This window comes from Anomaloglossus baeobatrachus, chromosome 10 (assembly GCF_048569485.1).
Source record: "Anomaloglossus baeobatrachus isolate aAnoBae1 chromosome 10, aAnoBae1.hap1, whole genome shotgun sequence".
Lineage (NCBI taxonomy): Eukaryota > Metazoa > Chordata > Amphibia > Anura > Aromobatidae > Anomaloglossus > Anomaloglossus baeobatrachus.
The window spans coordinates 113,924,165-113,947,728 of NC_134362.1; the positions used below are offsets into that span (position 1 = coordinate 113,924,165).

Consider the following 23,564-nt stretch of genomic DNA (forward strand, 5'->3'; position numbering starts at 1 on the left):
CTGGGGGCATGGAGATCTGGTGGGGGGCGGAAGGCATACAGATCTGGTGGTGGGGCTGGGGGCATACAGATCTGGAGGGGGGGGCTGGAGGCATACAGATCTGGTGGGGGCCTGGGGATATAAAGATCTGCTGAGGGGGCTGGGGGCATACATATCTGGTGGGAGGTGGGCTGGGGGCATACAGATCTGGGGGGGCTGGGGGCATACAGATCTGGTGGGGGGCTGGGGGCATACAGATCTGGTGGGGGGGCTGGGGGCATGGAGAACTGGTGGGGTGGCGGAAGGCATACAGATCTGGAGGGGACCAGGGGGCATATAGATTTGGTGGGGTGCTGGGGGCATACAGATCTGGGGAAGGGCTAGGGGCATACAGATCTGATGAGGGGGGCTGGGGGCATACAGATCTGGTGGGGGATAGAGGCATACAGATCTGGTGGGGTGCTAAAGGTATACAGATCTGGTGGGGGGTGCTGGGGGCATACAGATCTGCGGAAGGGCTAGGGGCATACAGATCTGATGAGGGGGGCTGGGGGCATACAGATCTGGTGGGGGATAGAGGCATTCAGATCTGGTGGGGTGCTAAAGGTATACAGATCTGGTGGCGGGGCTGGAGGCGTACAGATCTGGGGGGGGGCTGGGGGCATACAGATCTGGTGGGGGGATGGAAGCATACAGTTCTAGGGAGGGGCTAGGGGCATACAGATCTGGTGGGGGGGCTGGGGGCATACAGATCTGGTGGGAGGTGGGTTGGGGGCATACAGATCTGGGGAGGCTGAGGGCATATATATCTGGTGGGGGGCGGAAGGCATACAGATCTGGTGGGGGGGCTGGGGGCATACAGATCTGGGGGGGACCTGGGGGCATTCAGATCTGGTGGGGGGTGCTGGGGGCATACAGATCTGCGGAAGGGCTAGGGGCATACAGATCTGATGAGGGGGGCTGGGGGCATACAGATCTGGTGGGGGATAGAGGCATACAGATCTGGTGGGGTGCTAAAGGTATACAGATCTGGTGGGGGGGCTAGAGGCGTACAGATGTGGAGAGGGGCTGGGGGCATACAGATCTGGTGGGGGGCTTGAAGCTTTCAGTTCTAGAGAGGGGTGAGGGGCATACAGATCTGGTGGGGGGGCTGGGGGCATACAGATCTGGTGGGAGGTGGGCTGGGGGCATACAGATCTGGGGAGGCTGGGGGCATATAGATCTGGTAAGGGATGGCTGGGTGCATACAGATCTGGTGAGGGGGATGGGGGCATACAGATCTGGTGGGGGGCTAGAGGCATACAGATCTGGTGGGGGCCTGGGAGCATACAGATCTGGCGAGGGGGGCTGGGGGCATACAGATCTGGTGGGAGGTGGGCTGGGGGCATACAGATCTGGGGAGGCTGGGGGTATATAGATCTGGTGAGGGAGGGCAGGGGGCATACAGATCTGTAGGGGGGGCTGGGGGCATACAGATCTGGGGGGGCTAGAGGCATACAGATCTGGTGGGGGGCTGGAGGCATACAGATCTGGTGGGGGCCTGGGGACATTAAGATCTGGTGAGGGGGCTGGGGGCATACAGATCTGGTGGGAGGTGGGCTGGGGGCATACAGATCTGGGGGGGCTGGGGGCATACAGATCTGGTGGGGGGGCTGGGGGCATACAGATCTGGTGGTGGGGATGGGGGCATGGAGAACTGGTGGGGGTGCGGAAGGCATACAGATCTGGTGGGGGGGCTGGGGGCATACAGATCTGGGGGGGACCAGGGGGCATATAGATTTGGTGGGGTGCTGAGGGCATACAGATCTGGGGAAGGGCTAGGGGCATACAGATCTGATGAGGGGGGCTGGGGGCATACAGATCTGGTGGGGGATAGAGGCATACAGATCTGGTGGGGTGCTAAAGGTATACAGATCTGGTGTGGGGTGCTGGGGGCATATAGATCTGCGGAAGGGCTAGGGGCATACAGATCTGATGAGGGGGGCTGGGGGCATACAGATCTGGTGGGGGATAGAGGCATACAGATCTGGTGGGGTGCTAAAGGTATACAGATCTGGTGGCGGGGCTAGAGGCGTACAGATCTGGGGGGGGCTGGGGGCATACAGATCTGGTGGGGGGCTGGAAGCATACAGTTCTAGGGAGGGGCTAGGGGCAAACAGATCTGGTCGGGGGGGCTGAGTGCATACAGATCTGGTGGGAGGTGGGCTGGGGGCATACAGATCTGGGGAGGCTGGGGGCATCTGGTAAGGGATGGCTGGGTGCATACAGATCTGGTGGGAGGGCTGGGGGCATACAGATCTGGTGGGGGGGCTAGAGGCATACAGATCTGGTGGGGGGCTGGAGGCATACAGATCTGGTGGGGGCCTGGGGGCATACAGATCTGGCGAGGGGGGCGGGAGACATACAGATCTGGTGGGAGGTGGGCTGGGGGCATACAGATCTGGGGAGGCTGAGGGTATATAGATCTGGTGAGGGAGGGCAGGGGGCATACAGATCTGGTGGGGGGGCTGGGGGCATACAGATCTGGGGGGGCTAGAGGCATACAGATCTGGTGGGGGGGCTGGAGGCATACAGATCTGGTGGGGGCCTGGGGACATAAAGATCTGGTGAGGGGGCTGGGGGCATACAGATCCGGTGGGGAGTGGGCTGGGGGCATACAGATCTGGGGGTGCTGGGGCATACAGATCTGGTGGGGGGGCTGGGGGCATACAGATCTGGTGGTGGGGCTGGGGGCATGGAGAACTAGTGGGGGGGCGGAAGGCATATAGATCTGGTGGGGGGTGCTGGGGGCATACAAATCTGTGGAAGGGCTAGGGGCATACAGATCTGATGAGGGGGGCTGGGGGCATACAGATCTGGTGGGGGATAGAGGCATACAGATCTGGTGGGGTGCTAAAGGTATACAGATCTGGTGGAGGGGCTAGAGGCGTACAGATCTGATGGGGGGACTGGGGGCATACAGATCTGGTGGGGGGCTGGAAGCATAAAGTTCTAGGGAGGGGCTAGGAGCATACAGATCTGGTGGGGGGCTGGGGGCATACAGATCTGGTGGGAGGTGGGCTGGGGGCATACAGATCTGGTGGGGGGGCTGGGGGCATACAGATCTGGTGGGGGGGGCTAGAGGCATACAGATCTGGTGGAGGGGCTGGAGGCATACAGATCTGGTGAGGGCCTGGGGGCATACAGATCTGGTGAGGGGGGCTGGAGGCATACAGATCTGGTGGGAGGTGGGCTGGGGGCATACAGATCTGGTGGGGAGGCTGGGGGCATACAGATCTGGTGGGAGGTGGGCTGGGAGCATACAGATCTGGGGGGGCTGGGGGCATAGAGATCTGGTGTGTGCTGATTCATAGGCAGGCTATTAAAGCGTAACTGTCATTTTAATTTTGATCTAATAATAATATAGAGCAAGTGATTTTATGAAAGTTTCAAATATACTTTACTAGAAATAGGCCCGATGCTATTGCATCGGGAGTGCAGTGACATGAACGTCTATCTATGCTTAGTGGTGAGTGGGGCTGGGGGCATACAGATCTGGTAAGGGTGGCTGGGGGAATACAGATGTGGCGGGGGCTGCTGAAGGCATACATCTCTGGTGAGGGGGTATGGGGGCATACAGATCTGGTGGGGGGGGCTGGAGGCATACAGTTCTGGTGGGGGCCTTGGGACATAAAAATCTGGTGAGGGGCCTGGGGGAATACAGATCTGGGGAAGGGCTAGAGGCATACAGATCTGATGAGGGGGCTGGGGGCATACAGATCTGGTGGGGGATAGAGGCATACAGATCTGTGGGGTGCTAAAGGTATACAGATCTGGTGGCGGGGCTAGAGGCGTACAGATCTGATGGGGGGACTGGGGGCATACAGATCTGGTGGGGGGCTGGAAGCATAAAGTTCTAGGGAGGGGCTAGGAGCATACAGATCTGGTGGGGGGCTGGGGGCATACAGATCTGGTGGGAGGTGGGCTGGGGGCATACAGATCTGGTGAGGCTTGGGGCATATAGATCTGGTAAGGGATGGCTGGGGGCATACAGATCTGGTGGGGGGGCTGGGGGCATACAGATCTGGTGGGGGGGGGCTAGAGGCATACAGATCTGGTGGGGGGGCTGGAGGCATACAGATCTGGTGAGGGCCTGGGGGCATACAGATCTGGTGAGGGGGGCTGGAGGCATACAGATCTGGTGGGAGGTGGGCTGGGGGCATACAGATCTGGTGGGGGGGCTGGGGGCATACAGATCTGGGGGGGACCTAGGGGCATACAGATCTGGTGGAGGGTGCTGGGGGAATACAGATCTGGGGAAGGGCTAGAGGCATACAGATCTGATGAGGGGGCTGGGGGCATACAGATCTGGTGGGGGATAGAGGCATACAGATCTGGTGGGGTGCTAAAGGTATACAGATCTGGTGGCGGGGCTGGAGGCGTACAGATCTGGGGGAAGGGGCTGGGGGCATACAGATGTGGTGGGGGTCTGGAAGCATACAGTTCAAGGGAGGGGCTAGGGGCATACAGATCTGATGGGGGGCTAGAGGCATACAGATCTGGTGGAGGGGCTTAAAGATCTGGTGGGGGGCTGGGGGCTTACAGATATGGTGGGTGGGGGCTGGGGGCATACAGATCTGGTGGTGGGGCTGGGGGCATACAGATTTGGTGAGGGGGCTAGGGGCATACAAATCTGGTGGGAGGGCTGGGGGTATACAGATCTGGTGAGGGGGGCTGGGGGTATACAGTTCTGGTGAGGGGGGCTGTGGGCATACAGATCTCGTGGGAGGTAGGCTGGGACATACAGATCTCGTGGGAGGTGGGCTGGGGGCATACAGATCTGGTGGGAGGTGGGCTGGGAGCATACAAATCTGGTGGGGAAGGCTGGGGGCATAGAGATCTGGTGAGGGGGGCTGGGGGCATACTGTTCTGGTGGGATGTGGGCTAGTGGCATACAGATCTGGGGAGGCTGAGGGCATACAGATCTGGTGGGGGGCTGGGGGCATACAGATCTGGTGGGAGGCTATTGGCATACAGTTCTGGTGGGGGGCTGGAGGCATACAAATCTGGTGGGGGCCTGGGGGCATACAGATCTGGTGAGGGGGGCTGGGGCCATACAGATCTGTTGGGAGGTGGTCTGGGGTCATACAGATCTGGGGGGGCTGGGGGCATACAGATCTGGTGGGGGGATGGGGCATACAGATCTGGTGGGGGGCTGGGGGCATAGAGATCTGGTGGGGGGGGGCGGAAGGCATACAGATCTGGTGGGGGGGCTGGGGGCATACAGATCTGGGGGGGACCTGGGGGCATACAGATCTGGTGGGAGGTGCTTGTGGAATACAGATCTGGGGAAGGGCTAGAGGCATAGAGATCTGATGAGGGGGCTGGGGCATACAGATCTGGTGGGGGATAGAGGCATACAGATCTGGTGGGGTGCTAAAGGTATACAGATCTGGTGGCGTGGCTAGAGGCGTACAGATCTGGGGGGGGGCTGGGGGCATACAGATCTGGTGGGGTCTGGGATCATACAGTTCTAGGGAGGGGCTAGGGGCATACAGATCTGATGGGGGCTAGAGGCATACATATCTGGTGGGGGGGCTTAAAGATCTGGTGGGGGGCTGGGGGCTTACAGATATGGTGGGTGGGGGCTGGGGGCATACAGATTTGGTGAGGGGGCTAGGCGCATACAGGTCTGGTGGAGGGCGGAGGGCATACAGATCTGATGAGGGAAGCGGGAGGCATACAGATCTAGTGGGGGGGGTCTGGGGGCATACAGATCTGGTAGGGGGGCAAGGGGCATACAGATCTGGTGGGGGGATAAGGGCATACAAATCTGGTGGGAGGTCTGGGGGCATACAGATCTGGTGAGGGGGGCTGGGGGTATACAGATCTGGTGGGGGTGCTGGGGGCATACATCTCTGGTGAGGGGGGCTAGAGGCATACAGTTCTGGTGAGGGGGGCTGGGGGCATACAGATCTCGGGGGAGGTAGGCTGGGTGCATACAGATCTAGTGGGAGGTGGGCTGGGGGATAAAGATCTGGTGGGAGGTGGGATGGGAGCATACAAATCTGGTGTGGAAGGCTGAGGGCATACAGATCTCGTGAGGGGGGCTGGGGGCATACTGTTCTGGTGGGAGGTGGGCTAGGGGCATACAGATCTGGGGAGGCTGGGGGCATACAGATCTGGTGAGGAAGGGCTGGGGGCATACAGATCTGGTGGGGGGCTGGGGGCATACAGATCTGGTGGGGGGCTGGAGGCATACAGATCTGGTGGGTGCTGGAGGCATACAAATCTGGTGGGGGCCTGGGAGCATACAGATCTGGTGGGAGGTGGGCTAGGGGCATACAGATCTGGGGAGGCTGGGTGTATATAGATCTGGTGAGGGAGGGCTGGGGGCATACAGATCTGGTGGGGGGGCTGGGGGCATACAGATCTGGGGGGGGGCAGAGGCATTCAGATCTGGTGGGGGGATGGAGACATACAGATCTGGTGGGGGCCTGGGGACATACAGATCTGGTGAGGGGGCTGGGGGCATACAGATCTGGTGGGGGGGCTGGGGGCATACAGATCTAGGGGGGGACCTGGGGGCATACAGATCTGGTGGGGTGCTAAAGGTATACAGATCTGGTGGGGGGCTAGAGGCGTACAGATCTGGTGGGGGGGGCTGGGGGCATACAGATCTGGTGGGGGGCTGGAAGCATACAGTTCTAGGGAGGGGCTAGGGGCATACAGATCTGGTGGGGGGCCGGGGGCATACAGATCTGGTGGGAGGTGGGCTGGGGGCATACAAATCTGGGGAGGCTTGGGGCATATAGATCTGGTAAGGGAGGGCTGGGGGCATACAGATCTGGTGGGGGGGCTGGGGGCATACAGATCTGGTGGGGGGGGGCTGGGGGCATACAGATCTGGTGGGGGGGCTAGAGGCATACAGATCTGGTGGGGGGGAAGGAGGTATACAGATCTGGTGGGGGCCTGGGGACATAAAGATCTGGTGAGGGGGCTGGGGGCATACAGATCTGGTGGGAGGTGGGCTGGGGGCATACAGATCTGGGGGGGGGCTGGGGGCATACAGATCTGGTGGGGGGGCTGGGGGCATACAGATCTGGTGGTGGGGCTGAGGGCATGGAGATCTGGTGGGGGGCGGAAGGCATACAGATCTGGTGGGGGGGCTGGGGGCATACAGATCTGGGGGGGACCTGGGGGCATACAGATCTGGTGGGGGGTGCTGGGGGTGTACAGATCTGGGGAAGGGCTAGGGGTATTCAGATCTGATGAGGGGGGCTGGGGGCATACAGATCTGGTGAGGGATAGAGGCATACAGATCTGGTGGGGTGCTAAAGGTATACAGATCTGGTGGGGGGCTAGAGGTGTACTGATCTGGTGGGGGGGCTGGGGGCATACAGATCTGGTGAGGGGCTGGAAGCATACAGTTCTAGGGAGGGGCTAGGGGCATACAGATCTGGTGGGGGGGGCTGGGGGCATACAGATCTGGTGGGAGGTGGGCTGGGGGCATACAGATCTGGGGAGGCTGGGGGCATATAGATCTGGTAAGGGAGGGCTGAGGGCATACAGATCTGGTGGGGGGGCTGGGGGCATACAGATCTGGTGGGGGGGGGCTGGGGGCATACAGATCTGGTGGGGGGGCTAGAGGCTTACAGGTCTGGTGGGGGGGATGGAGGTATACAGATCTGGTGGGGGCCTGGGGACATAAAGATCTGGTGAGGGGGCTGGGGGCATACAGATCTGGTGGGAGGTGGGCTGGGGGCATACAGATCTGGGGGGGGGCCTGGGGGCATACAGATCTGGTGGGGGGGCTGGGGGCATACAGATCTGGTGGTGGGGCTGAGGGCATGGAGATCTGGTGGGGGGCGGAAGGCATACAGATCTGGTGGGGGGGCTGGGGGCATACAGATCTGGGGGGGGACCTGGGGGCATACAGATCTGGTGGGGGGTGCTGGGGGCGTACAGATCTGGTGAGGGATAGAGGCATACAGATCTGGTGGGGTGCTAAAGGTATACAGATCTGGTGGGGGGCTTGAGGCGTACAGATCTAGTGGTGGGGCTGGGGGCATACCGATCTGGTGAGGGGCTGGAAGCATACAGTTCTAGGGAGGGGCTAGGGGCATACAGATCTGGTAGGGGGGCTGGGGGCATACAGATCTGGTGGGAGGTAGGCTGGGGGCATACAGATCTGGGGAGGCTGGGGGCATATGGATCTGGTAAGGGAGGGATGGGGGCATACAGATCTGGTGGGGGGGGCTGTGGGCATGCAGATCTGGTGGGAGGGCTAGAGGCATACAGATCTGGTGGGGGGGCTGGAGGCATACAGATCTGCTGAAGGGGGCTGAGGGCATACAGATCTGGTGGGAGGTGGGCTGGGGGCATACAGATCTGGTGGGGGAGTTGGGGGCATACAGATCTGGTGGGAGGTGGGCTGGGGGCATAAAGATCTGGGGGGGCTGGGGGCATAGAGATCTGGTGTGTGCTGATTCATAGGCAGGCTATTAAAGCGTAACTGTTATTTTAATTTTGATCCAATAATAATGTAGAGAAAGTGATTTTATGAAAGTTTCAAATATACTTTACTAAAAATAGGCCCGATGCTATCGCATCGGGAGTGCAGTGACATGAACGTCTATCTATGCTTAGTGGTGAGTGGGGCTGGGGGCATACAGATCTGGTAAGGGGTGCTGGGGGCATACAAATGTGGCGGGGGCTGCTGAAGGCATACATCTCTGGTGAGGGGGGCTGGAGGCATACAGTTCTGGTGAGGGGGGCTGGGGGCATACAGATCTTGTGGGAGGTAGGCTGGGGGCATACAGATCTGGTGGGAGGTTGGCTGGGGGATACAGATCTGGTGGGAGGTGGGCTGGCAGCATACAAATTTGGTGGGGAAGGCTGGGGGCATACAGATCTGGTGAGTGGGGCTGGGGGCATACTGTTCTGGTGGGAGGTGGGCTAGGGGCATACAGATCTGGGGAGGCTGGGGGCATACAGATCTGGTGGGGGGGCTGGGGGCGTACATATCTAGTGGGGGGCTAGAGGCATACAGATCTGGTGGAGGGCTGGAGGTGTACAAATCTGGTGGGGGCCTGGGGCATACAGATCTGGTGAGGGGGGGCTGGTGGCATACAGATCTGGTGGGAGGTGGGCTGGGGGCATACAGATCTGGGGGGGCTGGGGGCATACAGATCTGGTGAGGGGCTGGAAGCATACAGTTCTAGGGAGGGGCTAGGGGCATACAGATCTGGTGGGGGGGGCTGGGGGCATACAGATCTGGTGGGAGGTGGGCTGGGGGCATACAGATCTGGGGAGGCTGGGGGCATATAGATCTGATAAGGGAGGGTTGGGGGCATACAGATCTGGTGGGGGGGATGGGGGCATACAGATCTGGTGGGAGGGCTAGAGGCATACAGATCTGGTGGGGGGCTGGAGGCATACAGATCTGCTGAAGGGGGCTGGGGGCATACAGATCTGGTGGGAGGTGGGCTGGGGGCATACAGATCTGGTGGGGGGGTTGGGGGCATACAGATCTGGTGGGAGGTGGGCTGGGGGCATGCAGATCTGGGCGGGCTGGGGGCATAGAGATCTGGTTTGTGCTGATTCATAGGCAGGCTATTAAAGCGTAACTGTTATTTTAATTTTGATCCAATAATAATATAAAGCAAGTGATTTTATGAAAGTTTCAAATATACTTTACTAAAAATAGGCCCGATGCTATCGCATCGGGAGTGCAGTGACATGAACGTCTATCTATGCTTAGTGGTGAGTGGGGCTGGGGGCATACAGATCTGGTAAGGGGGGCTGGGGGCATACAAATATGGCGAGGGCTGCTGAAGGCATACATCTCTGGTGAGGGGGGCTGGAGGCATACAGTTCTGGTGAGGGGGGCTGGGTGCATACAGATCTCGTGGGAGGTAGGCTGGCGGCATACAGATCTTGTGGGATGTGGGCTGGGGAATACAGATCTGGTGGGAGGTGGGCTGGGAGCATACAAATCTGGTGGGGAAGGCTGGGGGCATACAGATCTGGTGAGGGGGGCTGGGGGCATACTGTTCTGGTGGGAGGTGGGCTAGGGGCATACAGATCTGGGGAGGCTGGGGGCATACAGATCTGGTGGGGGGGCTGGGGCGTACAGATCTAGTGGGGGGCTAGAGGCATACAGATCTGGTGGAGGGCTGGAGGCATACAAATCTGGTGGGGGCCTGGGGCATACAAATCTGGTGAGGGGGGCTGGTGGCATACAGATCTGGTGGGAGGTGGGCTGGGGGCATACAGATCTAGGGGGGCTGGGGGCATACAGATCTGGTAAGGGGGCTGGGGGCATACAGATCTGGTGGGGGGCTATTGGCATACAGTTCTGGTGGGGGGCTGGAGGCATACAAATCTGGTGGGGGCCTGGGGGCATACAGATCTGGTGAGGGGGGCTGGGGGCATACAGATCTGTTGGGAGGTGGGCTGGGGCATACAGATCTGGGGGGGCTGGGGGCATACAGATCTGGTAAGGGGGCTGTGGGCATACAGACCTGGTGGGGGGGCTGGGGGCATAGAGATCTGGTGGGGGGGCGGAAGGCATACAGATCTGGTGGGGGGGCTGGGGGCATACAGATCTGGGGGGGACCTAGGGGCATACAGATCTGGTGGAGGGTGCTGGGGGAATACAGATCTGGGGAAGGGCTAGAGGCATACAGATCTGATGAGGGGGCTGGGGGCATACAGATCTGGTGGGGGATAGAGGCATACAGATCTGGTGGGGTGCTAAAGGTATACAGATCTGGTGGCGGGGCTGGAGGCGTACAGATCTGGGGGAAGGGGCTGGGGGCATACAGATGTGGTGGGGGTCTGGAAGCATACAGTTCAAGGGAGGGGCTAGGGGCATACAGATCTGATGGGGGGCTAGAGGCATACAGATCTGGTGGAGGGGCTTAAAGATCTGGTGGGGGGCTGGGGGCTTACAGATATGGTGGGTGGGGGCTGGGGGCATACAGATCTGGTGGTGGGGCTGGGGGCATACAGATTTGGTGAGGGGGCTAGGGGCATACAAATCTGGTGGGAGGGCTGGGGGCATACAGATCTGGTGAGGGGGGCTGGGGGTATACAGTTCTGGTGAGGGGGGCTGTGGGCATACAGATCTCGTGGGAGGTAGGCTGGGACATACAGATCTCGTGGGAGGTGGGCTGGGGGCATACAGATCTGGTGGGAGGTGGGCTGGGAGCATACAAATCTGGTGGGGAAGGCTGGGGGCATAGAGATCTGGTGAGGGGGGCTGGGGGCATACTGTTCTGGTGGGAGGTGGGCTAGTGGCATACAGATCTGGGGAGGCTGAGGGCATACAGATCTGGTGGGGGGCTGGGGGCATACAGATCTGGTGGGAGGCTATTGGCATACAGTTCTGGTGGGGGGCTGGAGGCATACAAATCTGGTGGGGGCCTGGGGGCATACAGATCTGGTGAGGGGGGCTGGGGCCATACAGATCTGTTGGGAGGTGGTCTGGGGTCATACAGATCTGGGGGGGCTGGGGGCATACAGATCTGGTGGGGGGATGGGGCATACAGATCTGGTGGGGGGGCTGGGGGCATAGAGATCTGGTGGGGGGGGCGGAAGGCATACAGATCTGGTGGGGGGGCTGGGGGCATACAGATCTGGGGGGGACCTGGGGGCATACAGATCTGGTGGGAGGTGCTTGTGGAATACAGATCTGGGGAAGGGCTAGAGGCATAGAGATCTGATGAGGGGGCTGGGGCATACAGATCTGGTGGGGGATAGAGGCATACAGATCTGGTGGGGTGCTAAAGGTATACAGATCTGGTGGCGGGGCTAGAGGCGTACAGATCTGGGGGGGGGCTGGGGGCATACAGATCTGGTGGGGGTCTGGGATCATACAGTTCTAGGGAGGGGCTAGGGGCATACAGATCTGATGGGGGCTAGAGGCATACATATCTGGTGGGGGGGCTTAAAGATCTGGTGGGGGGCTGGGGGCTTACAGATATGGTGGGTGGGGGCTGGGGGCATACAGATTTGGTGAGGGGGCTAGGGGCATACAGGTCTGGTGGAGGGCTGAGGGCATACAGATCTGATGAGGGAAGCGGGAGGCATACAGATCTAGTGGGGGGGTCTGGGGGCATACAGATCTGGTAGGGGGGCAAGGAGCATACAGATCTGGTGGGGGGATAAGGGCATACAAATCTGGTGGGAGGTCTGGGGGCATACAGATCTGGTGAGGGGGGCTGGGGGTATACAGATCTGGTGGGGGTGCTTGGGGCATACATCTCTGGTGAGGGGGGCTAGAGGCATACAGTTCTGGTGAGGGGGGCTGGGGGCATACAGATCTCGGGGGAGGTAGGCTGGGTGCATACAGATCTAGTGGGAGGTGGGCTGGGGGATAAAGATCTGGTGGGAGGTGGGATGGGAGCATACAAATCTGGTGTGGAAGGCTGGGGGCATACAGATCTCGTGAGGGGGGCTGGGAGCATACTGTTCTGGTGGGAGGTGGGCTAGGGGCATACAGATCTGGGGAGGCTGGGGGCATACAGATCTGGTGAGGAAGGGCTGGGGGCATACAGATCTGGTGGGGGGGCTGGGGGCATACAGATCTGGTGGGGGGCTGGAGGCATACAGATCTGGTGGGGGCTGGAGGCATACAAATCTGGTGGGGGCCTGGGGGCATACAGATCTGGTGGGAGGTGGGCTGGGGGCATACAGATCTGGGGAGGCTGGGTGTATATAGATCTGGTGAGGGAGGGCTGGGGGCATACAGATCTGGTGGGGGGGCTGGGGGCATACAGATCTGGGGGGGGGCAGAGGCATTCAGATCTGGTGGGGGGATGGAGACATACAGATCTGGTGGGGGCCTGGGGACATACAGATCTGGTGAGGGGGCTGGGGGCATACAGATCTGGTGGGGGGGCTGGGGGCATACAGATCTAGGGGGGGACCTGGGGGCATACAGATCTGGTGGGGTGCTAAAGGTATACAGATCTGGTGGGGGGCTAGAGGCGTACAGATCTGGTGGGGGGGGGGCTGGGGGCATACAGATCTGGTGGGGGGCTGGAAGCATACAGTTCTAGGGAGGGGCTAGGGGCATACAGATCTGGTGGGGGGCCGGGGGCATACAGATCTGGTGGGAGGTGGGCTGGGGGCATACAAATCTGGGGAGGCTTGGGGCATATAGATCTGGTAAGGGAGGGCTGGGGGCATACAGATCTGGTGGGGGGGCTGGGGGCATACAGATCTGGTGGGGGGGGGCTGGGGGCATACAGATCTGGTGGGGGGGCTAGAGGCATACAGATCTGGTGGGGGGGAAGGAGGTATACAGATCTGGTGGGGGCCTGGGGACATAAAGATCTGGTGAGGGGGCTGGGGGCATACAGATCTGGTGGGAGGTGGGCTGGGGGCATACAGATCTGGGGGGGGGCTGGGGGCATACAGATCTGGTGGGGGGGCTGGGGGCATACAGATCTGGTGGTGGGGCTGAGGGCATGGAGATCTGGTGGGGGGCGGAAGGCATACAGATCTGGTGGGGGGGCTGGGGGCATACAGATCTGGGGGGGACCTGGGGGCATACAGATCTGGTGGGGGGTGCTGGGGGCGTACAGATCTGGGGAAGGGCTAGGGGTATTCAGATCTGATGAGGGGGGCTGGGGGCATACAGATCTGGTGAGGGATAGAGGCATACAGATCTGGTGGGGTGCTAAAGGTATACAGATCTGGTGGGGGGCTAGAGGCGTACTGATCTGGTGGGGGGGCTGGGGGCATACAGATCTGGTGAGGGGCTGGAAGCATACAGTTCTAGGGAGGGGGCTAGGGGCATACAGATCTGGTGGGGGGGGCTGGGGGCATACAGATCTGGTGGGAGGTGGGCTGGGGGCATACAGATCTGGGGAGGCTGGGGGCATATAGATCTGGTAAGGGAGGGCTGAGGGCATACAGATCTGGTGGGGGGGCTGGGGGCATACAGATCTGGTGGGGGGGGGCTGGGGGCATACAGATCTGGTGGGGGGGCTAGAGGCTTACAGGTCTGGTGGGGGGGATGGAGGTATACAGATCTGGTGGGGGCCTGAGGACATAAAGATCTGGTGAGGGGGCTGGGGGCATACAGATCTGGTGGGAGGTGGGCTGGGGGCATACAGATCTGGGGGGGGGGGGCTGGGGGCATACAGATCTGGTGGGGGGCTGGGGGCATACAGATCTGGTGGTGGGGCTGAGGGCATGGAGATCTGGTGGGGGGTGGAAGGCATACAGATCTGGTGGGGGGGGGTGGGGGCATACAGATCTGGTGGGAGGTGGGCTGGGGGCATAAAGATCTGGGGGGGCTGGGGGCATAGAGATCTGGTGTGTGCTGATTCATAGGCAGGCTATTAAAGCATAACTGTTATTTTAATTTTGATCCAATAATAATGTAGAGAAAGTGATTTTATGAAAGTTTCAAATATACTTTACTAAAAATAGGCCCGATGCTATCGCATCGGGAGTGCAGTGACATGAACGTCTATCTATGCTTAGTGGTGAGTGGGGCTGGGGGCATACAGATCTGGTAAGGGGTGCTGGGGGCATACAAATGTGGCGGGGGCTGCTGAAGGCATACATCTCTGGTGAGGGGGGCTGGAGGCATACAGTTCTGGTGAGGGGGGCTGGGGGCATACAGATCTTGTGGGAGGTAGGCTGGGGGCATACAGATCTGGTGGGAGGTGGGCTGGGGGATACAGATCTGGTGGGAGGTGGGCTGGCAGCATACAAATTTGGTGGGGAAGGCTGGGGGCATACAGATCTGGTGAGTGGGGCTGGGGGCATACTGTTCTGGTGGGAGGTGGGCTAGGGGCATACAGATCTGGGGAGGCTGGGGGCATACAGATCTGGTGGGGGGGCTGGGGGCGTACATATCTAGTGGGGGGCTAGAGGCATACAGATCTGGTGGAGGGCTGGAGGTGTACAAATCTGGTGGGGGCCTGGGGCATACAGATCTGGTGAGGGGGGGCTGGTGGCATACAGATCTGGTGGGAGGTGGGCTGGGGGCATACAGATCTGGGGGGGCTGGGGGCATACAGATCTGGTGAGGGGCTGGAAGCATACAGTTCTAGGGAGGGGCTAGGGGCATACAGATCTGGTGGGGGGGGCTGGGGGCATACAGATCTGGTGGAGGTGGGCTGGGGGCATACAGATCTGGGGAGGCTGGGGTCATATAGATCTGATAAGGGAGGGTTGGGGGCATACAGATCTGGTGGGGGGGATGGGGGCATACAGATCTGGTGGGAGGGCTAGAGCATACAGATCTGGTGGGGGGCTGGAGGCATACAGATCTGCTGAAGGGGGCTGGGGGCATACAGATCTGGTGGGAGGTGGGCTGGGGGCATACAGATCTGGTGGGGGGTTGGGGGCATACAGATCTGGTGGGAGGTGGGGCTGGGGGCATGCAGATCTGGGCGGGCTGGGGGCATAGAGATCTGGTTTGTGCTGATTCATAGGCAGGCTATTAAAGCGTAACTGTTATTTTAATTTTGATCCAATAATAATATAAAGCAAGTGATTTTATGAAAGTTTCAAATATACTTTACTAAAAATAGGCCCGATGCTATCGCATCGGGAGTGCAGTGACATGAACGTCTATCTATGCTTAGTGGTGAGTGGGGCTGGGGGCATACAGATCTGGTAAGGGGGGCTGGGGCAATACAAATATGGCGAGGGCTGCTGAAGGCATACATCTCTGGTGAGAGGGGGCTGGAGGCATACAGTTCTGGTGAGGGGGGCTGGGTGCATACAGATCTCGTGGGAGGTAGGCTGGCGGCATACAGATCTTGTGGGATGTGGGCTGGGGAATACAGATCTGGTGGGAGGTGGGCTGGGAGCATACAAATCTGGTGGGGAAGGCTGGGGGCATACAGATCTGGTGAGGGGGGGCTGGGGGCATACTGTTCTGGTGGGAGGTGGGCTAGGGCATACAGATCTGGGGAGGCTGGGGGCATACAGATCTGGTGGGGGGGCCTGGGGGCGTACAGATCTAGTGGGGGGCTAGAGGCATACAGATCTGGTGGAGGGCTGGAGGCATACAAATTTGGTGGGGGCCTGGGGCATACAAATCTGGTGAGGGGGGGCTGGTGGCATACAGATCTGGTGGGAGGTGGGCTGGGGGCATACAGATCTAGGGGGGCTGGGGGCATACAGATCTGGTAAGGGGGCTGGGGGCATAGAGATCTGGTGGGGGGGGGCGGAAGGCATACAGATCTGGTGGGGGGGGCGGGGGCATACAGATCTGGGGGGGACTTGGGGGCATACAGATCTGTTGGGGGGTGCTGGGGGCATACAGATCTGGGGAAGGGCTAGGGGCATACAGATCTGATGAGGTGGCTGGGGGCATACAGATCTGGTGGGGATAGAGGCGTACAGATCTGGTGGGGTGCTAAAGGTATACAGATCTGGTGGCGGGGCTAGAGGCGTACAGATCTGGTGTAATTTTGGAAACATGCCAACAATTTTATCTGGTCCATTTTTGGGGTTTTGTGTGAAATTATCCAATTTGTCTTTTTTACTCTGTGATTTTTTGTGTTGTTCCAATACACACAAAGGAAATAAACATGTGTATAACAAAATATGTTTAACTGTAATAATATTCTGGGAGAAATATTTCATTTTCTGGACCAATTTCAAGGGTGCCAATACTTTCAGCCATGATTGAATAGACTGTAATAGCAATCATGCTTGTTCTCTTTATTAGATGTATACCTTTATTCATATATAATGAGTGTCTCTTTAATGTACACATTGGAAAATACTCCAACTAACATATTGACGTTGGCCATTTTTTTTAGGTTCCCCAACAGTTCCACCAGATGCAGACATCTTTAGTGAACCATGGGCTCCTGAAGAACTGTCATCTTCTGCTGCCAGTGAAATTCTTCCTTTATATGATCAAGATGAGATAGAAAATACTACATACATTTTCAATACAACATCCACCAGCAAGACGCTTGATGATACAAGTGCAACCACCTCTATCCAGGACGATATAACTGTACAGTTTGAAGAACTTGGTCCTTCTGAATCCTGATGCCATCTCCATTCCAGCCTACAAATCCAGGTTTAAATCATACCAGCATGACACCTTTTTTGACTTTGCATCCATATAATTCCTTCTCTACAGGAGAAGATGGTTTTATTTCTTCATCATTTTCATCACCTTCGCCTTCATTGTCACCATCATCATCATCATCATCATCATCACCTTACCAGTCTTCCTTTGCAACAGTGCCTTACTTTGAAGTTACTGAGGAGGAAGTCTTAACTCAGGACATTAATACAGACATAGTGAATTCAAATTTTATTGGAACCAGCAGCAGTGTAAGTAATAATGCCCCCAGTTCATTGGAGATTATTGGAATTGGCAACACCGATTTGGTAAAGGAAAACCAGTCTATAGTAGCAACTGATGCACCACAGCACACTGTATCAGCTAGAAAAGCAACAGGTAGAATCTTCTTAGAACAAACCAGCAAAGAAAATGTTACATCTTTATCATTAGAATCCTCTACCACACAAACAGTCAATACTCTCCCATTTAATAGTGTCTCACCAACAAACACTGAATCCAACTTTAACTCATTTTCTAAGTCAAATAAACCTACCAGTCCATTTAACACAACTTTTACAATACCTGTAAATGTTAGCAGTGAGGTAGAGACACATACAAGAGTGGAAAGCAGTAGTCATTTTAATACATCCACATATGTACCACAAGAAGAAAGTGCATCATTCCAACCTTTCTCAATGGAGCAGTTGCCATCAGGATTTAAAGAATCCAGCTTTTATTACGTTACTGATACTACAGCAATACAAAGTACAGGAGAAAGACCCGTGGAGGCAGCCAGTTTTTCAATGGAATTAAGTACATCTAATACCATGATGTCCACCATGGCTGCCACCACAGCAACTCTATTTAACTCATCAACAGCATTCATTTCTGTTCAACCTAGGGACACCATCCACACTGAATATACAATAGGATCTTCTTTGTCTCATGGATTATCCACCATCCAGTACAAAAGTGATACTAATATTGATGACACAATGTCCAAAACTACACATCTCTTGACCAGCACTTTACACAGTCAAACTGTGAGTACTACTTTGACTCCAAGACAATTAATGCTATATTCTAAGGAAATTACTTCTCATATTACTATAAGTATAGTACCAGGTACCAATAGATCATCAAATGTTACAGAGGAAAAGAATTCTCAAAGTGTACCTGATGACAAGACCTTATGGACTTTAAATGCTCCATCAGAAAGCCCACCAGAAGTATCTCTCTCTTTTAAACCATCTACTACAACATACAGTACAAATGGAATGACAGAAGTCCTGCAGACAGATCGTATAGTAGACAGCAGCCATGATCCAAATGAGAGTAAAAGTTTCTCATCTATTAGTACATTGTCCACTTTTGAGGACTTAACTTCTGATATCTCTGTAAGTATGAAAGTAAGCACCACTGAGTCCTCAGAAGAAGCATCATCACTGAAGAGCCCAACATTGTCTATATTACTTGATCCAATGAGTGATATGACATTGTGGACTACTAAACAAATGATGAGTGTTACATCACCATTGGAGACAACCAAAGCAATGACATTAGCCTCTGAAACACCACTGGAAATCTCTATGCTCACAACGGTAATTGACACCAGTACAGACTCTGAGATCCAACAGACAAATGCCATAAAAGAAACTACACACATAACAACAAGCTGGAAAGAAGATTCAGATCAAGAACCCATAACTTCAATTCACAGTACATTGACAAATTTCCCCCTTCAAACAAAATCCAACCTTGGTGTTAGTGAAATAGCGACCAAAAGTATTACAGATAATACACTTGCTATGTCTGATATCACTTCAACACCTACCAGTAATACATCTGTACTAACAGCTTCTTTCCTGACAAATAGTTTGGAAACACTTATTTTCAGCTCGGTTTCCTCCCAAGAAATCATTACAAGTATAAATACTATGGAGGGTGACTCTTCTCCTTATTCCAGGTATATTGCCACAAGTACACCTAATGATAGTACACCCATAAGATTAACACAGTTTGAATCTTCAACTACTTATCAATTGTCTTCTTTACCTACATCTAATTTTGATGAACTAAGTACTTATTTTAATGCTAATAGTGAACAAAATACATCAAACATAGACGAACCTTCAGAAGGCACATCACCACTAGAGGTAACAACGAGGTCTACAGTAATCCCTCCTTCCAGTGCAAGTACACTATGGATCATTACTGATAGGGAACAAAATACATTGAACACAATAGAACCTTCAGAAAAAACATCGCATTTTGAGTCACCAACTGGGTTAACAGTATTCACCAATTCCAGTACAAGTACACGATGGACAAATACTGATAGTGGACAAAGTACATCAAACATCGTAGGATCTTCAGAAGTAACATCACCATTAGAGTCAGCAATGGCGTCAACAGTAATCACCCCTTCCATTACAAGTACACTTTGGACTATAACTGATAAAACTATTGAAACTGCAACCAATATGTCACCATTTACATTAGACATATCCACAACATTGTTTTCTTCCGAGTCCACAAATATAAATACAAAAACCGAAAGTTTGCTGAAGTCTACTAATTTGGATATCTCAAGTCCTTGGTCTCCATCCAATAGTGCAACAACTCCATACCTTTACTCATTAACACAACCAAGTGTCAGTGCCACAGACTATAAAAGCTCTGTTACACAGATTACTTCAGCTTCAGATGATATCAGGAGTCTTGGTACAATAATGTTACCAAGCAGCCAGTCTACTGATTCTTCAATACTACCCACAGATCAGGCAACAAGCAGAAATTTTGAATATCAGACAAGTTCAGATGATCTTCAAAGCACCAATACCAATAGTCATTCTACTGTTGCATCTTTACTAACTCAGCTGGCAACACAAACTGAATCTTCACCCACTTCCACTGTAGATTTGGTAAATTTGAATAGAAGTACCACTCAAGTACAGGACACTACCTTATCCATGCTTCACACCACATCCCATTTGTCATCCACAACCATAAAATCTACTCATTCCTCATCTTTCTCACCTCTCACAACTACAAAACTTCCAACAAACATATCTAATTCTCTTTCTACAGTATCTTCTGTGGTGTCATCCGCTGAAGTATCAATTGTTTCAACTGCAGGAAATACAGCACAAAACCTTACTTCTACAGAAAAGCCTTCTCTTTCTTCTTCTGTGACTCTCACATCCCCCACAACTCATGTGTCCCCATCTATTATTTATACATTGTTGTCCACGCAGTTCACTAAGAGTGATCAGACACCAACATTGGGAGTTGTCACTACACATTTTACACCAACAAACCACACCACTCATAGGCCTACCATAGTAGTTCCTCCAACTACTTTACAAACCATGACCTTTACACCAATCCCTTTAACTACTACCCATTCAGCTAGTACAGATACAGTCACAACAGCGTCAGATAACACCAAAATGTCAACTGTTCTTCTTCATACCATTGGTTCATCAAGAACGGCACCATCTACGGCATCATCTCTAAGGACATCTGTGGCTTCTGTGAGACCAGCTACAAGTGCGACCATTATTATTAGCACAGCACCAACCACCATGTTGAGTACATCCATAATGCCTTCATCAGTTGACTGCAAGCTATTATCCGAAACCATGGTGAAAACTGGTATGTTCATTGCTCTAAAATAGTCCTGTTTAGTTTCATGAAAAATGTTTTGTATGCGAATTATTCAGTATGAAATTTGGAACCCCAGTGAGCCCAAATTTACTATGATTTAATTAAAGATTGTGACTGCTGGTCCATACCTGATAAACAAGGAGAACAAACGAGTTTCTAAAGTGCAAAGTGTACATATTTATTCACAATGGTGGTGACACAACTTGTAAGTATTAGTAAAAATATAAAACCTGGACCGCACCAGGAATTGCATCCATGTCAACAATAAATCACAACTATTGGAACAATCAACTGCATGTATACATTCAAATTTTCCGTGTAAGGGAATAACACTGTCCCATATGTGGCAGAACTGCAGCACGTTCACCACATGTAAGGCTTAAACTGCATAAAAGCCACACATGATATACAGTGTACACTATTACAGTAGTATTCAGACAATAGCAGTTTACACAAACCAGCAATACATGGTATGACAAGATTGCTCCACCTAAGGAGGTCCAAAAGATTTACCCTCATATAATGTCACTCCTCTAGTTCAGGAGTCTAGCCCTTAATTGCCAAATACGGTACAACATGTATTATGCAGTATAATATACATGAAAGTCACTGTGATTACATTAAACCATAATGTGGCAATATTAAGGCAATTGATTATGACCACCTAATGATCAGTCCAGTAGAAATGAACATTTGAAGAGGTTAAAGGACCTAGAGGGGTTCATACGCTTTCCCTAGTGGGTTGTCACTTCAATATGTCAGAAGTCATACCAGGAGTTGCTGATAAGAGTCCAACACATAAACGGCAGATGCACACCGATGGTCCAGGATCGTGGTCCCCAGGCTGCCCGACGTACGTTGCGATTGAAGCGTTCTTTATCTTCTTCAGGGGAAGGGGTGGCACCCCTTCCCCTGAAGAAGATAAAGAACGCTTCAATCGCAACGTACGTCGGGCAGCCTGGGGACCACGATCCTGGACCATCGGTGTGCATCTGCCGTTTATGTGTTGGACTCTTATCAGCAACTCCTGGTATGACTTCTGACATATTGAAGTGACAACCCACTAGGGAAAGCGTATGAACCCCTCTAGGTCCTTTAACCTCTTCAAATGTTCATTTCTACTGGACTGATCATTAGGTGGTCATAATCAATTGCCTTAATATTGCCACATTATGGTTTAATGTAATCACAGTGACTTTCATGTATATTATACTGCATAATACATGTTGTACCGTATTTGGCAATTAAGGGCTAGACTCCTGAACTAGAGGAGTGACATTATATGAGGGTAAATCTTTTGGACCTCCTTAGGTGGAGCAATCTTGTCATACCATGTATTGCTGGTTTGTGTAAACTGCTATTGTCTGAATACTACTGTAATAGTGTACACTGTATATCATGTGTGGCTTTTATGCAGTTTAAGCCTTACATGTGGTGAACGTGCTGCAGTTCTGCCACATATGGGACAGTGTTATTCCCTTACACGGAAAATTTGAATGTATACATGCAGTTGATTGTTCCAATAGTTGTGATTTATTGTTGACATGGATGCAATTCCTGGTGCGGTCCAGGTTTTATATTTTTACTAATACTTACAAGTTGTGTCACCACCATTGTGAATAAATATGTACACTTTGCACTTTAGAAACTCGTTTGTTCTCCTTGTTTATGCGTAATCATGAGTTTGTGCCACCCGTGTGGTCCTCAGACATTTGGGACCCCCGGGATCTTCTTTAGCATGGTTTTCTGGAATTTTGTTTACATATTGGTCCATACCTGAGCAGCCAGGTTATCAGTCACACTGCACAGATCTTATGCTATCCATCAATGATGAGACAGTTTTACTAATTGATGTTTTAATCTTATTAGTAGGAGAAATAGATTCGGGCTTGTGTTGCTTCAGAGTTTGAAACATTATAAAAACTTCAGACTTGTGGACCTACTTTTATATGTTGCCAGGTTTCTGTGACAAAACACATCAACAAGTAATTATGCTTCTTGGGTACAGCAAGACATCAATACAAAGAGAATTTTTAGCCTAAGGCTACATGCAGTTTTAATGTGGTTATTACCTTGTGAGAACGATGCTGCTGGCTGCAGAGTCTCCATCAGCATCTTCACAGCTGTATGTAACAATGTTTTTATTGATAAAGGAACACTAACCATAACGCTGATAAAAGTTAGCAGGCGATGAACTTGCCCACAGTATTTTTCATGCTTCAGCATAACCTCTGGTTTAATGTTCCAGCCCAACCTTCCTGTTTATGGCTGACAGACAACTGGCTTAATCACAAGAGTGGAGATTTTTCTAGTCTCCTGTTGAAGACAAAGTAGTGAGAGGAAGGGGGTTTCTCTTGCAGCCACTTGTCTTACAGCTAGCCACGAGCTTGTAAGATGTAGGAGGGTGAAATGTTCCCCCCCCGAGGCACCTTAGCTTTTCATTAGCTAATGCAAAGCCTACTTTTTGGTTATTTAGTGAACATGCTGAGAAATTAACATCTTTACCTTCATTTGTTAGAAGATAATTCGAACGTGCCAATAACTAATAATATTTATTCCCTTATATAGCACCATTAATTCAACAGCGCTTTATATACATCAGCGAACTTGTCAATCTTTTAATGCATATTTATTAAAAGATATATTTTAGTCATTTGCTTTTTCCCTATGATATTTGAATGATTTATGTGACCTATACCTTGGTATTTGTGCTGTTTAAACTCACTTAGATAGCACCATTAATTCCACAACGCTTTACATACATCAGAAGCACTGTCTCTATTGGGACTCACAATCTATATTCCCTATCAGTATGTCTTTGGAGTTCGGGAAACCGGAGTACTCGGAGGAAACCCATGCAAACAAAGGGAGAACT

At 53.4% G+C, this 23,564-nt stretch overlaps 1 protein-coding gene across 1 annotated transcript in view; it reads left to right on the forward strand.

Moving 5' to 3' along the window:
• KIAA1549L (KIAA1549 like) overlaps nt 1-23,564 on the forward strand; it is a 1,247,838-nt gene that overhangs the window by 277,741 nt on the left and 946,533 nt on the right. Inside the window, 3 exon segments of the mRNA XM_075325616.1 lie at nt 16,761-16,994; nt 16,997-17,029; nt 20,111-20,677. Coding sequence (XP_075181731.1) covers nt 16,761-16,994; nt 16,997-17,029; nt 20,111-20,677 — 834 coding nt within the window.